Below are 16,575 nucleotides of genomic sequence, written 5' to 3'. Positions count from 1 at the left end.
AACTGCTCCATGGCAGGTGCTGTGTGTCCCAGTTGCCTGTGCCCATCACAAGGGCTAGAGTAGGGAAAGACTGGTCCAGGAACCTTGTGCTTTATACGTAACAGCTTATTCAATTATCACTGGAATCCTGTCAAACAGAGGTTAGTGTCCTTTTACAAATGGCAAAACTTAGCTTCACCTGTAATTTATCAAAAAGTCAGGCAGCCATTCCATGGCAGAGATGGAATCCAAATCCAGGTTTCTGAGTAGTTGCATAGAGAATGCATGACCCCTGCCCCTGCAATATTTCCCTTCTGATAATTCCCAGGAAAAGATTTGTTGACCCTTCGACGAAGGTTTCAGATTTGGAAGGATGGAGGTAATGAGAATGGAAATGGAAAATGCAGAGAAGAAAGGGTTTAAAGGAAAAGACTGGGAGCTCAATTTTAAGTGGGTGGCAGAACCGACAGAGATCCAAAAAGAGGACCCGAGATCCAAGCACTAGGGAGAGCGGCGAAGACCAAAGACACTAACTATAAGTGACAGCTGAAGCCTGGAGAAGTATGAGAGAATAAAAGGGAAGATGGCAGTGGTTTAAAGCTCGCTCCTGAGGTGAAACTCTTCATTCAAAGGAAAATGCACATAAAGGTCCCAATACATAAAATATGTGTGGCTGGGCACAGTGGCTCATGCCCGTAATCCCAGCACTTTGGGAGGTTGAGGTGGGTGGATCACCTGAGGTCAGGAGTTCGAGACCAGCCTGGTCAACAGGGTGAAGCCCCATCTCTACTAAAAATACAAAAAATTACCTGGGTGTGATGGCATGTGCCTGTAATCCCAGCTACTTGGAAGGCTGAGGCAGGAGAATGACTTGAACCCGGGAGGCAGAAGTTGCAGTCAGCTGAGATCGTGCCACTGCAATCTAGCCTGGGTAATAAGAGTAAAACTCCATCTCAAAAAATAAAAAATAAAAATACAACACAATAAAATAAAACATGTGAAGGTAGCATTGTTCTGGCTGAATCCTGGGTACAATGCACAGACCACAGCCTGCTGGGCATCCCTAAGCCTCTGCAGTGACTCCAGAAGAATCCATGGATCTCTTGGGGCTCTACAGAGCTCAGTCTGGAAACCAATGACATGCCTAAAGCAACAAACATCAGGAGGCCAAGGCCTGAGCATTTGGTTGAATGGACTTCCACATTTCAGGTGACGGAACTAAAAGTCGAAACAGAAGAGACTGAACAGGAACCACCAGAGTGGTAGTAGAAGTAGACTTTGTGTGTACCAGCACCTGCAAGACAAAAGTGACTTAGCAGAGAAGAAAAACAAATTGAAGTTTGCAGAGATGTCAAGGGGAGGTTTAATAAAAGGTCAGTGGCTGTGTGATTAGGAAGTCACTAGAGACCCTCAGTAAAGAGATGGAGACAGAAATCAGTTTCATGGTGTTAAAGAGTAAGTAGGGAAGAAATTGAAGCAGGAGAATAAAGCCTGGGGTGATAAGGTTGGCAGTAGAAAGAAGGGAAAAAAATAGGACAGAAGGGAGGACAGCGTTGTTTATTTCACAAGGCATGCAGATATTTCTTCTTCCAAAGGGGTAAGGAAGAAAAAAGATGAATGTGGCAGGTTGTTTGCAGAAAGTGGTTGCAACATATCCCACCTGAATCCACACCCTTGGTAATTCCCATTTGACTCCAGGCTTAGCCTGGTGACTTGCTTTGGCCAATGGGACATTAGCAAACATGACATAAGTAGAGATATGATTATCACCCCCTTGGAGCTTGCTCTCTCATGAAGCAGCCCTGGGACCAGCATGCGAACCCTAGCCAGCCTGTTGGAGGATAAACAACCATATGGAAGAGAACCAGATACACATGCTGACAGCTATCAGCCTCCAGACACATGTGACAAGCCATCCCAGGTCACCTGGTCACCAACTAACCAGAAAGCTGGCCAAGGATGTGTGGCAGAGAAGTGTAACCTAAATAAAATGGTGACTTAATGCCACTAGGCTGAGATCTGTTTGTTTTGCAGCAAGAACTTCGAGAGTAAGGATTTTGCTGATAGTGTAGTCATCAGTGCTGTATGTATTGTAAGGTCATGACTGCTCAAATATATTTCAACATGCTTAAAGAGGCTGGGCACAGTGGCTGATGCCTGTAATTCCAGCACTTTGGGAGGCCGAGGCAGGCAGATCACTTGAGGTCAGGAGTTCGAGAACAGCCTGGCCAACATGGTAAAACCCCATCTCTACTTAAAATACAAAAATTAGCCCACATGGTGGCAGGTGCCTGCAATCCCAGCTACTCCGGAGGCTGAGGCAGGAGAATTGCTTGAACCCAGGAGGCAGAGGCTGCAGTGAGCCAAGATGGTGGCACTACACTCCAGCCTGGGCAACAGAGCGAGGTTCCATCTCAAAAAAAAAAAAAAATGCTCAAAGACATAAATTTTGCCTTTTCCTTTTATATCTTTCAAATTGTCTGTAATGAGCAGTGATTGGGCATTAAGTGCTATTACTGTTGTCATTATTAATATTATCATCAATTAACATTAGAGGTGAGTGGGAGAATGACAGTACCAATGTGTGTGATTGTTACCTACCCAGTCATAAGTATATGTCAACAGGGAAGAGAAGCCTAACAGAGGTCCAGCGGGCTTCTGCACTCTTTTTATTTATCACAGGTAGAAAAACGCAATCTAAGCTAATGCGTATTTGAACAATAAACAAACGCATGCGGCTAGAAATTAGACATATTCAGCCAGTTTTCTAACTATACTTGAAAGGTACGTGCTTATAAGCAAAGAGTTGACAATTTTTTAAAGCAAGAAGCATGAAAATGTACATTGTGAAAATAATTTCAGCCTAAAATATTTTCATAAAAATGTGTGACATATTTTGTGCTTGCGTTTTTCATAAGGTATCGCTGCTGGATTTTTATCTTTCTTTTTTATTTTTTTTAAATGGAGTCTTGCTCTGTCGCCCAGGCTGGAGTGCAGTGGCATGATCTCAGCTCACTGCAACCTCTGCCTCCTGGGTTCCAGTGCTTCTCTTGCCTCAGTCTCCAGAGTAGTTGGGATTACAGGTGCCCACAACCATGCCTAGCTAATTTTTGTATTTTTAGTAGAGATGGGGTTTCACCATGCTGGCCAGGCTGGTCTCGAACTCCTGACCTTGTGATCCACCTGCCTTGGCCTCCCAAAGTGCTGGGATTACAGGCATGAGCCACCGTGCCCAGCCAACACATTTTTTTCCCCCCATAAGTAGCCCTCTAGTTTCACACCTGCCACCTATTCTCTGGATTCTCCAGTAGTCTATCTTGTAGGTTTAAGAACATACGCATTATAGACATATGTGTATATTTCTCTACCTCCCACATAATGTTCACAATAAGACATATTTTTAAAACATGTTTAATATTTTTTTGAAATAAAAAAACTATCTTCAGGCTGATGGGACGTAAAGATGTTCATGTTTCTTCTTTCTTTTTCAAAGGCTAGTTAGGGGAATTCTCTCAATCTGTAAGGCATTTATGAACTAAGGCAAGATGAGAAATATTTTTTCTTTTTTGTAGTATGTTTACTGAAAACTACTGGGAACAAAACATGGTCAACTGAACTAATGCTTCCTCCTGAAAATATGTTTTTAGAAAAAGTATAAACCCACAAATACTAAGAACAGGAAACCAGATGAGAGTATGTGGAAACATAGAATATAGAACACAATGAACAAGCAGTAATTAACTAGCAGAGTAGCAAGTGTTAGAATGAGAGTACCTGCAAGAGGCGGGCAGGACGGCTAAGGAGTAGAAAGCTGATTGCAGCTGCAGGGCCCTGGCAAGGAGGAGGAACTGGAGGTAACAGGCACCTCTGAAGGATGAAGTATGGCTGGGGCTGAAAACAGCACTGACTGGACATTGGACTTACCAGAATCCACTTTCTCTCTCCCCTCACTTCCAGAAGACCAAAGGTTTATTCTCTGGAGAGGATGACCAGGAGATTTCAGACAATCAGAAGGATAGCTGAGAGTAAAGGCGAGTGACATACTGAACATAGGAGGATTAAATAATTATAAGATCTCCATCCTAAGTGATGAAACTCTAGCCACCTTTTCTTGGACAACTGCCAAAAGCCTGTGAGCGGTCCAATAGAGCTAGACAGGAGACTGGGGGAGTCCTCTCTGGGGCACTGGCCAGATTAAAAGATAATGGTGCCCACTCCTACCAGTTCTTCAGTTCCTCCCCAATTACCCTATACAAGACGACCTGTCAAGAAGCTTTGCCACTGCATTTAGAGCTTCCAATCAGCTTTACAATGTCTTCCTCTTAATTATGAATAGATGATCAAAAATTAAACCTTGTCCAGAGTCAGACAGAGTCTCAGCCCAGCGGATGGCCTTTCCCGAAACTTCAAGCCTTCAGGCTTTCTTTTAGTCAAGATAAGTGATAAGCTGAACTTGTTGGAAGTAGAGAAGTTTGACAGGTCAAAACTGAATGAATAAACTCCAGGGCACAGTGGTTCATACCTGTAATCCTAGCAGTTTGGGAGGTTGAGGCAGGAGGATTACTTGAGCCCAGGAGTTCAAGACCAGGCTAGGCAACATAAGGAGACTTTGTCTCTACTTTTTTTTTTTTTTTTTTCCTGGAGACAGAGTTTCCCTCTTGTTGCCCAGGCTGGAGTGCAATGGCACGACCTCGGCTCACTGTAACCTCCGCCTCCGGGTTCAAGTGATTCTCCTGCTTCAGCCTCTGGGATAGCTGGGATTACAGATGCACAACACCACACCCAGCTATTTTTTTTGTATTTTTAGTAGAAACGGGTTTCACCATGTTGGCCAGGCTGGCCTCGAACTCCTGACCTCAGGTGATCCATCTGCCTTGGCCTCCCAAAGTGCTGAGATTACAAAAAAATTTTAAAAAATGTTAGCGAGGCATGGTGGCGCAAGCCTGTGATCCCAGCTATTCTGGAGGCTGAGGTGGGAGGATCAGTTGAGCCCAGGAGCTCGAGGATGAAGTAAGCAGTAATCATGCCACTGCAACTCCAGCCTCAGCAACAGAGTGAGACCTTGTCTAAAAAAATAATAATAAACAAACCTGAAGAAAACTAGTAGTAAGAAAAAATACTCTTCCCTTGAAGAAAAAATTTGCGTCCATAATCTCATCCCTAAAGAACCTTTTACACTACAATTTTGGCCCTTCTCTATCTGATGACACGTGATCCAGCAAGAGAAAGAATGTTTTCAAACATCATGAAACTGGGATTTCCTCCCAAGAGCAAATTTCAGCACTGCCTGAGCATCTTGGTTTTAGGCTTGTGTTTTGTAAACCTATGTGTTTGTAAGAGATTTTCAACATCTTCTCATGTCTTCTCACCTATACTCCCTAGCTAAGAAGTTTGGGGTATGGCCAGGCACAGTGGCTCATGCTTGTAATCCCAACACTTCAAGAGTCCAAGGTGGGCAGATCACTTGAGGTCAGGAGTTCAAGACCAGCCTGGCCAACATGGTGAAACCCTGTCTCTATTAAAAATACAAAAATCAGCTGGGCGCAGTGGTGCACACCTGTAGTCCCAGCTACTCAGGAGGCTGAGGCAGGAGAATTGCTTGACCCCGGGAGGAAGAGGCTGCAGTGGGCTGAGATCATACCACTGCACTCCAGCCTGGGTGACAGAACAAGACTCCATCTCAAAAAAAAAAAAAAAAAAAGTCAGGGATAGTGAATGTTTCCTTAAGTTCATTTGAAAACTTCTTGTTGATGTATAAATTCCAAAAGGCAGTCAATAATTTCACCTCTGATGATCTTTGTGTAGGTAGTCCTCGCACTTCCTACAGGATAACTCAGTTTTAACCCTCTACAATAGGTGCTTCCACTTCATAATCTTCATGAAGTTGCATGCTTTTGCTGCTTCTTACACTTTATTTTCACTTCAAATATATGAAATAATAAATATAGTCATTAGAAATCAAACATTTGAAAAAAAGTCTCCATTATGTAAAAAGTAACATCAAATATTAAAGAAGCTTAAAAAACAGTGACAGCACAGGTAACTTCAAAAAAATTAGTATCTTTAGAGACATAAGAGAAAATATTATGGCTATGGAATAAAAACAAGAAGCTATAAATGAAGAAAAGAAGAATGCTCTTGGAAATTAGACATTTTGACAAATATAATTTGAGCAGATGGGTTAGAAGTTGAGAAAAATTCAGGTACAACAAAAAGATGGAGAAAAAGTGAGAAAAATGATTACACAGAGGCTCAAATCAAATATCTCACAAACCAGAGAGCCAGTAAAAAGAAGACAATATAGGGGAAGAAATTATTCCAAAAAAAGGGGCAGTTTCCAGAACTGAACTGATCAGCCCTTCACAATGAATGCATGAGAAGCCAAGTACAATAAACAAAAAGGTGCACACCAAGGCATGTCATGTCAAAATGTCAAAATACCAAAGGAAGATCAGTTCTCAAAATATTAGAGAATTTTAAAAAAACAAAAATCAAAAACTTAAAGACAGAACAGGCCGGGCATGGTGGGCCACATCTGTAAGCCTAGCACTCTGGGAGACCGAGGCGGATGGATCACTTGAGGACAGGAATTTGAGACCAGCCTGGAAAACACGGAGAAACCCTGTCTCTACTAAAAATACAAAAATTATCTGGGTGTGGTGGTGCGTGCCTGTAATGCCAGCTACTCAGAAGGCTGAGGTGTGAGAATCGCTTGAACCCGGGAGGTGGAGTTGCACTGAGCTGAGGTGGCACCACTGCACTCCAGCCTGGGTGACAGAGGGAGGCCCTGTCTCACAAAAAAAAAAAAAAAAAAAAAAAAAAAAAGACAGAACAGCAGGGCTGGACTTTAGAAGACCATGAAGTAAACCTTCACAAATCTGCAGAAAAACATTTTTCATTCTGAATACTATAACCAGCTAATTTGTGAAGGTAGAATAAAGACATTTTCTCAAGAAACTAACCTTTCTCTGGAAGGGTCTATGTTTTCTTGCTGCGCAGCCTTTACGTACACTGACCGTCGCATACACTGTATTCCAGGGCCTGGGAGGCATTTCTCTCTTCTTTACTTCCCCCTTTGTACTTCAAGAGCTAAACTTCACCTGTCCAACCTCTAAGGCAGCAGTCCTCCACCTTTTTGGCACCAGGGAAAACAATTTCTCCATGGACTGGGGTTTGGGGATGGTTTTGGGATGAGTCAAGCACATTACATTGATTGTGCACTTTATTTCTGTTATTATTACATTGTAGTATATAATGAAACAATTATACAACTTACAATCATGTAGAATCAGTAGGAACCCTGAGCTTGTTTTCCTACAACTAGATGGTCCCATCCGGGGGTGATGGCAAACAGTGACAGATCGTCAGGCATTAGACTCTCATAAGGAGTGCGCAACCTCAATCGCTCACCTGCATAGCTCACAAAAGGGTTTGCACTCCTATGAGAACCTAATGCTGCCATTGATCTGACAGGAGGCGGAGCTCAGGTGGTTATGTGAGCAGTGGGGAGTGGCTGTAAATATAGATGAAGCTTCCTGTCTGGCTGCTGCTGTTCACCTCCTGCTGTGTAGCCTGGTTCCTAACAGAATACGAACCCCTGCTGTGAGGTCTACTTTTAAGCCACTACCTCCTCCAAGAAGGATTTTCTCTTCCTGCCAGTAGGATGCAGTCTAAACCTGGGTGCTCACAGACCTCTCTATCCCTCCCTTCCCCACAACCTATTGTATTCCACCTTTTATGACCACAACTTTCTCCCAAAACAAACAATGGAAGCTTCTCCCAGGCAAAAGACCTGTCAATTTCTTCTTTGCGGCTCCGGCCTTGCAGTCTCTCCTATTCACCAACTGGGCCTAACATTTTCTTTAATATAGTAGATATTCGATGATAAAAGAACAATGGACTCAAGATTGAAGGTTATTCTATTCGGCTAAGAAGATCACATTGAGTCCATCGTTTTTTTGTTTGTTTGTTTGTTTGTTTTTGACAGAGTCTTGCTCTGTTGCCCACGTGAGAGCAAGAGATCTCAGCTCACTGCAACCTTTCCCTCCCAGCGTCAAGTGATTCTCCTGCCTCAGCCTCCCAAGTAGCTGGGATTACAGGCATACACCACCAAACCCAGCTAATTTTTATATTTTTAGTAGAGACAGCGTTTCACCATGTTGCCCAAGCTGGTCTCAAACTCCTGACCTCAGGTGATCCACCCGCCTCGGCCTCCCAAATTGCTGGGATTACAGGCATGAGCCATTGTGCCTGGCTGAGTCTATCTTATCACTGCTTCAACTCCTTCTACATCCAGATTTCCCAACTCAGAGTCCCTGTATATAGGGCAGAAGGCATCGTTTTTGAGGATCAAAGGAGAAAAGAAGAAAATCATTATTTCAATTAAAAAGAGATGATCATGTGACCCAGCAATTTCACTCCAAAGTATATACATATGTGAAATGAAAACATACGCCCACACACAAAAAAATATATACAGGAATGTTCGTAACAGCATTATGCACAATACCTAAATGGTGAAAACAACCCAGATGTCCAAAAGTAGCCAGTCACAAAAGATCACCTATCGTAAGATTTCATTTATATGCAATATACAGAATAGACAAACCTGTAGAAACAAAAGTTGAATAGTGGTTCTAGGCCTGGGGACAGGGAGATGGTTGGGGAGAATGGAGAGTGACTGATAACAGGCTTGGAATTTCTTTATAGGGCAATAAGAATGCTCTAAAACTGATTATAGTGATGGTTGTACACCTCTGAACATACTAAAAACCACTGAATTATACACTTTAAATGGGTGAATTATATCTCAATAAAGTTGTTTTCAAAGAGAAGATCAACATGGGAATAAATTACATTCATATATTACTTGTCTTTAAGGTAATATCAGATAGCACAAACTGAAATGACCAGGATTTGCAAAGTATGCCATAACTGTACAACATCAAAACACACATTTGGAACCAGAAAACACCACGTTAAAAAACAATGCCATGTCAGTTGGTATTTTTTGGCCTCAAAATTAACATCTAATCTGTTCACTGCAGTTTAGTGGTTAAGAAAAGCCCTAACAAAGTGGTAGTGGAGAGTAATAGGTTTATTGACAGCACAGAGTACTTCGTTATATAACCTTTTGTAGGTCACTTAAATTTTAAAAGACAGTATCTCTAGTCTCACTTCTTGCTAATCACGTTATTTCACAGAGGTATTACTAGGCAATTAGTGGATAATGTGTTTGTATTTATACAGGACCAGGATCTGAAAGCACTGCTAACGTCATCTGCACAGACTTATTTATTACATGTGATCTGTAAGGTGAGTAAAAGCACTGACTTGTAGAGTCTTTCTGTTTGAGAGATGCTTCGATGGTTACAAAGTAAATGTAGAAAATGTCTGATTCTTCCAAAATGGCTGTGCAAAGTGTTTTTAACTATTTAAAGTTAAATAGCATGAATTGTTATGTTTTTAAACTTTAAGGCTTCATTTTGAAGTAGGTTTCATTAAGGCAAGATGAAATTCTGGCAAAGAATGAGGTTATTTTTATAGATAAAAATAAAAATTTATAGAGGGAACTAGCCTTCTACAATCCCTATTTTGCATTATTTCTTCAAGGATATTGGGATTAATAAACCAGACCTACCAAACCATGATTTTAATATAAAGGAAAATTCAATCCTCATCTTTGTATCTTCTTTTGAGACATATTTAAATTCTCACTTACCCTAGTGTATCTCATTTGAATACATCAAAGGTTTAAAATATTGACCTAATTTTAAAGAAAAAATATAAATAAACTATTTTAAAAAAATTTTTATGGGTACATAGATGTGTTTATTTATGAGGTACATGGGATGGTTTGATACAGGCATGCAATATGAAATAAGCATACCCCGGAGAATGGGGCATCTATCCCCTCAAGCATTTATCCTGTGAGCTACAAACAGTCCAATTATATTCTTTAAGTTATTTAAAAATATACAATTAAGTTATTATTGACTTTAGTCACCCTATTGTGCTATCAAATAGGTTTTATTCATTCTTTCTATTTTTTTTTTGGGGGGGTACCCATTAACCATTCCCATCTCACCCATTAAACTATCTTGCCTTAAACATAGGAAATAGTTTTTCAATTATTTTGCCTTTGTTTTAAAGTCTCTTCATTTTCTTTTACCTTCTACATCGTTTCTAACTATCAACTTTTTAGGCTGTAGGACAAGTAACATGATCCTGGTTTGATTTAGGAGCAACATTTCGATCCAAAATGTTTTAACCAACCCATGCTTGGTTAAAAGATACTTTAAAAGTTCTTTGCAGCAATGTCATCTAACTCATGACACAGCCACAGAGTCATGAACAAAAATGCCCCAATTACATAACAATTGAAAACCAAACCTACAGTCTATTGGGCTGTATCATGATGGGATATGAGCCTGAGAAACTGTTCAATTTTGGTATGTGAAACTTACATGAATAAATTAGCCGCAAATAGAACAATCTTATTTTCGGAATACAAATTGTAGTTTTTTTGTACTCTTCTTTACACACAATGCAAAATATAGAATATAGAATTCAGACTCTCAGCTGCAACCTATATTAACTACAATGCAGACTGTCATACATTATTTAATGTTCTTCATTATTTAATTTCAACTTCACAATGTTCTACGTGGCTAACATTGGTAGAGCAGATTCATTGATGGCAACTGGGCCACGTCCAGTTTTATCAGTTTCCACCATCACAAAACCTTCCCTGCATCTGCTATTTATGAACTGCCTTTCAGAGAAGACTGTCAGTCCTGGAGAAAATTTCCCTGCCAGGCGAGGTAAGAACATCATTCTGATATACAAAAGTACTGCTTTTTAGAAGTCAAGGTCTCCTGGCAGTTCCTCAGTAGACTATGATGGCAGCCGCACTAGAGGTCATGAATAATGTATTACATAAGGGCTGTCCATGCATTCAAACCAGAATCTCCTAACCACAATTCCCATAGCAACACACATAGATTTTACTCATCTCAGAGATGAGGCAGCCAGTAGAAATGCTATCCTGGTATTTCTAGCATGATCAACAAGGCACTTAGCCTTTTTCAAAACAAGTTTTTCAAAGGAAAATCAACAACCATGTTAAAATAGGTTCATTGAGAAGTGACTGAGTATCCCACAAACCAAGCCACCTTCAACTCGAACAATCTATGCTTTAGAAATAGCCACTATTCCAAGGACAGCATGGGAGAAAGAATTCAAATCACTGCAATGACTGAAATGAGACAGGCCTGAGATGAATCCTGTAACTATCTATTTCATAGCTGCTTTGCAGTCTCCCCTCCATATATACACACTTTATTAAGATGGAATGGAGAAGAACATGTTCTCGGAGAAGGAACTTTTAAAAATCAATAAAATCCTCTGTTGCTTTTGGAAAAGCATAATGTAATCCATTTTGAAAATACAGGATACTAACATAAAACACCTATGAAGTAAAATTCAGGGGAAAAACTGTTCAAGTCTAAGAAAATAAACAATAGCTTGAAGTCAGTTTTTTTTTTTTCTTAACAGAGATATAGTTTACTGTGGAAATGAAGTAAAACATGTTGATATTAGGTGCAGTTTTTCCTCTTGGCAAATTCAAGGATCCTTTTGTATGTGTCCAAATAAGCCATCCACCCACAGAAAAGAGTTGCTTGGATTATAAAACAACATAGAAGACCAGTCTTATATACCACACTTCCTTTTTCTACCAAGGGCAGAAACTAGGCTCCATTTTTTGTACCTTTCTAAAACCAGGCAATGAAATTCTCTAATAGATCAAACAACCTTTAGGGGAAACTCCCACAGGTGGTCTATCAGGGGCACAGCACAACTTGCAAAGATCTTGGCAGGGAGGAAACGATTTTACCTTTGCTTTTTCCAACTGTGCCTGGGCCTGCCGCTCCGCTTCTCTGCGCACTGCCTCCCGGTCCTCCTCCAGAGATACATCGGAATCGGATGGACGGCTAGTGTAGGAGTCTGCCGAACCCTGGAGAGGAAAATGTACATTTTAAAGTAGATTCAGTCTATGATGTTTGCATTGGAAAAGTCTCATCCACACAGCAGTTAGCTTCCCGGATTGTTCTATACTTTCCTGAAAAGAGGAGAAAATAATTCATTTTGCAGCAACCTATCTAGAAAACCATGCTCTGGTTTGCAGACATTCAATAGAATAGTTGTGTCTACTGAGTTGCCATTCCTTCCCAAGCTTTATATTCCAAAAAATATCCTTCCTGGAAGCCAGAACAAGTTGGTTTTATAATTAAACAGCTTCATGGTGCAGTGCAGAACTGAAGGACAACGATGGGTTTCAAGGATAGCTTCAAGAACAATCTACATGCTAAAGCAGGTATTTGAAACTAGGAGGACATTAAGCTTAACAAAAGCATGAAAGAAAGTCTGAGTTATAAACTTGAACTCTCCAAAATGTCACTACCATGACATGATTCCCACTTTAATCTGAAAAATCCTTGTTTACCTTTTTATACACCTGTTATTTTCTCTGATAAAACTGTAAGACACTAGCAGCTAACTCCACTCCATCTTCCAGCAACACATTTTAAAATGCCTTTACCTAGATTTAATAAAAAGCCGTCTACAGAAAACACCTGCCTGGGATAGCTCATCTGGCAATTAATCACAACCTAGGAAAAGGAGCTCAAAAAATGAGAGGAATCTCCGTAGCTTCCCTCTCCTGCAATCATGATCCGATTAACCAAATCAAACCACCCTCTCTACCTGCACTCACTGCAACAACAGAAAAGCAGAGACAAAATAACCTCTCCCCCCAAACGAAAGCCCTTGCGCTTACACAGATATCAGAATTCTTCAGCCTTCCTCCCTTGGCTCTTTTCAGAAGCCTGATCCAGGTGGCCTTCATGAGCCAGACAGCGCCTTTATCGTCCGCAGCTGCAGCCCCGGGCACAGGTTCTCAGTGCGCGCTGAGCCCCGGAGAACCCCAGCTCCTTTCCTATCCATGCTCTGGGCAAGCCCCTGTTCTCCGTCCCTTTCTGCCTCCGGGGCTTTCACTCCCTGCCCCAGAGGACTCCCATCCAGGGAGATTCTTATTTTCCCATTCCAGGAGGGGCTGAAAACACACACTCGAGTGCTTTATATTGCTTTAAAAATAAAGAAGACAAGTACATTCAAAAGCCGAGCATCAACTCGTTCTAAACTTAATGCATCTCATAACCCTAAACATTCTCTTCCCTACGCTCAAATTGTTAAAGGAAATTAGTTGTAAAAGAATCGCAGAAAAAAAAAAAACTAGTGCAAAAACGTATGCAGTGACATTTGCAAGTGCAAAGTTCAAGCCTTATCTTTGGAGATCTCGAGGGGGAGGGGGGAGGCGGAGGGAGGAGGACGCACTCCCACACTGGGCATGCTCCATATGTCGCCTTTTTACGCAGATGCTCACATCACACTGTTAGTCTATGTCAAATTGCCATTTTACATCCGAAGTGTAAACAGCTGGAAAGGTCTCTTCGGTTCTATAGTAATCGGGCTCGTGGTATGTGTGTCTGTTTCTGTTTCAGATGAAACCTTCTCTCAAAAACAAAGCATGAGATCGTTTCCTTTAATAATCCCTTTCCATTACCTGCTCCACTAAGTGTGTCCTATGCCACAAGGAGGTTCACAGGTAGTAAATATCATATGCAATATTGCATAGCAAAAATCAAATAATGCTCATCAGTCATAATATAACACAGTTCTTTATTGCTTGTGACTTTCCAAACAAGATGCGAGAGAGTGACGTGGCCATTTAATTAGGACATGAAAGTAATCACAGCTTTATAAAGCGTTGAGTTTAACGGAGCTCAAAATGACTTCGAACTGCTTCTCCAACTGAGAAACTACCATTTGAAATAAAGCCACTGGCATAAACAGCAGTGTGAATTGTTATAACCATACTTACAAGGAAATTTCAAAGCTTGGTTAATTTATTAGTTGGAGTTAAAATTCACAGAATAATTGAGTCCCAACTCTGCTTGTAGATGAGGTGAGTGAGGCTGAAGAAGGAAAGACACTACAGTTATTAATTTCCTGTACTAATGAAATTACATTTTAAAAGTTTACTTATTAAGAAATATACACTTTGTTTTCTTGACATAAACAAAATGCTCTCATTGTAGTCTAAACTGCATTTGTTTGAGTGTGGTGGGAGAATATTTTGTACAAATAAAAATGAAAAAAAAAAGTGTTCTTAAGAATACTTAAGAACCACAGCTGGCTGCAGTGGCTCACGACCGTAACCCTAGGACTCTGGGAGGCCAAAGTGGGAGGATTGCTTGAGCCCATGAGTTCGAGACCAGCCTGGACAACATAGTGAGACCCTATCTCAAAAAGTCTTCCTCCCTCCTCCTCCCTTCTACCCTTCCTCGCTCCCCACCTGGCACTCTGCACTAATATAATCTTCAAGACCCAAATACTAGAAAATACATAGAATAGGGTTTCAGAATGAAAGTTAGTGATCAGTTGTACCTCAATTGTGGTATCTTGACGTAAATTAATAGATCACCTATTGTTATGATGTGAATGTAAAATGCATGGGGGATAAAAATGCACTGCAAACTCTTCGTTCAAGCAAATTTACAAGGGAGAAATGAGTGTGTCAACACATACACACCTGGTAGGGGATTCCTGATCTTCCTAGAGGGCTTCTTATAGTAGTAGCAGCACAGTAGAAAATTACCAGGAAGCATAATTATACCCCATAAGGGGCCCCTGTCCACACTGTCACCAGTCTTGCCACGTTAGACCCAATCACCCCGCTACAGGTTCAAGTCACACCTCAATGAAAAGACAAAGTTTCTATCAGTAACAACCCAGCAATGACAGGAAGTACATAAAGAGAGGGCCGCATAACACCCACACATAATTTTGTGCGGTCTCATTCCCTTTTAAATAAAATAAGATATAAAAAGTCCTTTGCTAATATTCAGATGGAGCTTTTACATTGCATAGTCACTTTGAGACCTGTTTCCAGGTTTAAATAGCAGTTAAAAACAAGAATCTCTTCGATGACTTTTGGCAATGGCTTGACTATTTTATAATATAGGATGTGACTACCAATTGATCTTTAGAGTAGTTCATAGAAGCATAGAAAGAGCTGGATTACCTTCATTCCTTGTATCTCTGATAGTATATACTTTCACACAAAAACAATTTGTGTGTGTGTGTGTGTGTGTGTGTGTGTGAGACAGTCTCACTGTCACCCAGGCTTGATAGACTGCAGTGATGCAATCATGGCTTACTGCAGCCTTGACCTCCTGGGCGAAAGTGATCCTCCGGCTTCAGCCTCCCAAGCAGCTGGGAATATAAGCATGTGCTCCCATTCCTAGCTAATTTTTAAATTATTTTTTGTAGAGATGGGTCTCACTATGTTGCCCAGGCTGGCTGGTCTCAAACTCCTGGGCTCAAGCAATCCTCCTGCCTCAGCCTCCCAAAGTGTTGGGATTACAGGTGTGAGCCACCTCACCCGGCCTCAAAATATTTTTCATTATAGAAGTTATATGCACCCAGCATTGAAAGACACACAAATAACGATCCCCTGAAAGTCTCCCATCCAAAGACAGCCACAGTTAAATAGTAGCATGTTTCAATCTCTGAAGCTGTTGCATGTTTGAAAGTCACCCTCCTGACATATGCCTTACAGTTAATCTCCTTTCTTGTGGGAGTGTGGATTTATTCAGTTAGAAGTGATATATCTAATTAAGCTTTTACCTTTGGAAACATATGGACTTTCTGGGTCATCGTGCCTCAAGCAGTCTTCAGTCAGGAACAGCTGGCGGTCATTTCCATAACTCCGGAATAGGTTCATTACAAAATGTACCCTTGATCTCTAGGGCTCTTACAACGTGATTAGCTGGTCTTTTGCAGTATTTGTCCTTGTCAGTGCTTCACATTTCAGCTACCCAGATTTCCTTTTCTACATCTTAATACCTGCATTTCTATTTGGACATTTCTGAAAATGTAACTTGTACTACTGTGTACTAATAGTTCCTCCCAGGATCATCACCTTTTATCCTTAGAGCTCTCACTTTGTGGGTTCATTGCTCATAGGAAAATTGCATATCACTGGATTAATTTATGCTTTTATCTACTCTTCAATTTCTTTTTCCACTTTTTTTTTTTTTTTTTTTTTTGAGACGGAGTCTCGCTTTTGCTCTGCTGCCCAGGCTGGAGTGCAATGGCGTGATCTCAGCTCACTGCAACCTCCATCTCCTGGCTCCAAGCAATTCTCCTGCCTCAGCCTCCTGAGTATCTGGGATTACAGATGTGCACCACCACACCTCGGCTAATTTTTGTATTTTTAGTAGACACGGGGTTTCATTCTTTTTCCACTTTTATGTCTAATGTTCACACAAGAAAGCGTCACCCTTTCTTTCTTCTTTTTTATTTTTTGAGATATTCTCACTCTGTTGCCCAGGCTAGAGTACAGTGGCTCAATCTTGCCTCACTGTAACCTCTGTCTCCTAGGTTCACTTGATTCTCCTGCCTCAGCCTCCAGAGTAGCTGAAATTACAGGCATGCGCCACCAGGCCCAGCTAATTTTTGTATTTTCAGTAG

The 16,575-nt window shown here is 41.0% G+C and overlaps 1 protein-coding gene across 9 annotated transcripts in view; it reads right to left on the bottom strand.

The window, feature by feature from the left end:
- Positions 1-16,575, bottom strand: part of CACNB2 (calcium voltage-gated channel auxiliary subunit beta 2) — a 400,505-nt gene that overhangs the window by 126,910 nt on the left and 257,020 nt on the right. For 7 of the 9 annotated variants that reach the window (XM_034930061.4, XM_034930064.4, XM_034930063.3 and 4 more), the window contains one exon: positions 11,876-11,995. In XM_034930061.4, coding sequence (XP_034785952.1) covers positions 11,876-11,995 — 120 coding nt within the window. Of the gene's footprint in view, positions 1-11,875; positions 11,996-12,817; positions 13,411-16,575 lie in introns of those variants that run through there. The other 2 variants (XM_003811434.5, XM_008963842.4) reach the window with 1 other exon arrangement.

This window comes from Pan paniscus, chromosome 8, assembly GCF_029289425.2.
Source record: "Pan paniscus chromosome 8, NHGRI_mPanPan1-v2.0_pri, whole genome shotgun sequence".
Taxonomy (NCBI): domain Eukaryota; kingdom Metazoa; phylum Chordata; class Mammalia; order Primates; family Hominidae; genus Pan; species Pan paniscus.
The sequence above is the reverse complement of the archived record's forward strand: the minus strand, read 5'-3'. Positions and strand labels throughout refer to the sequence as shown.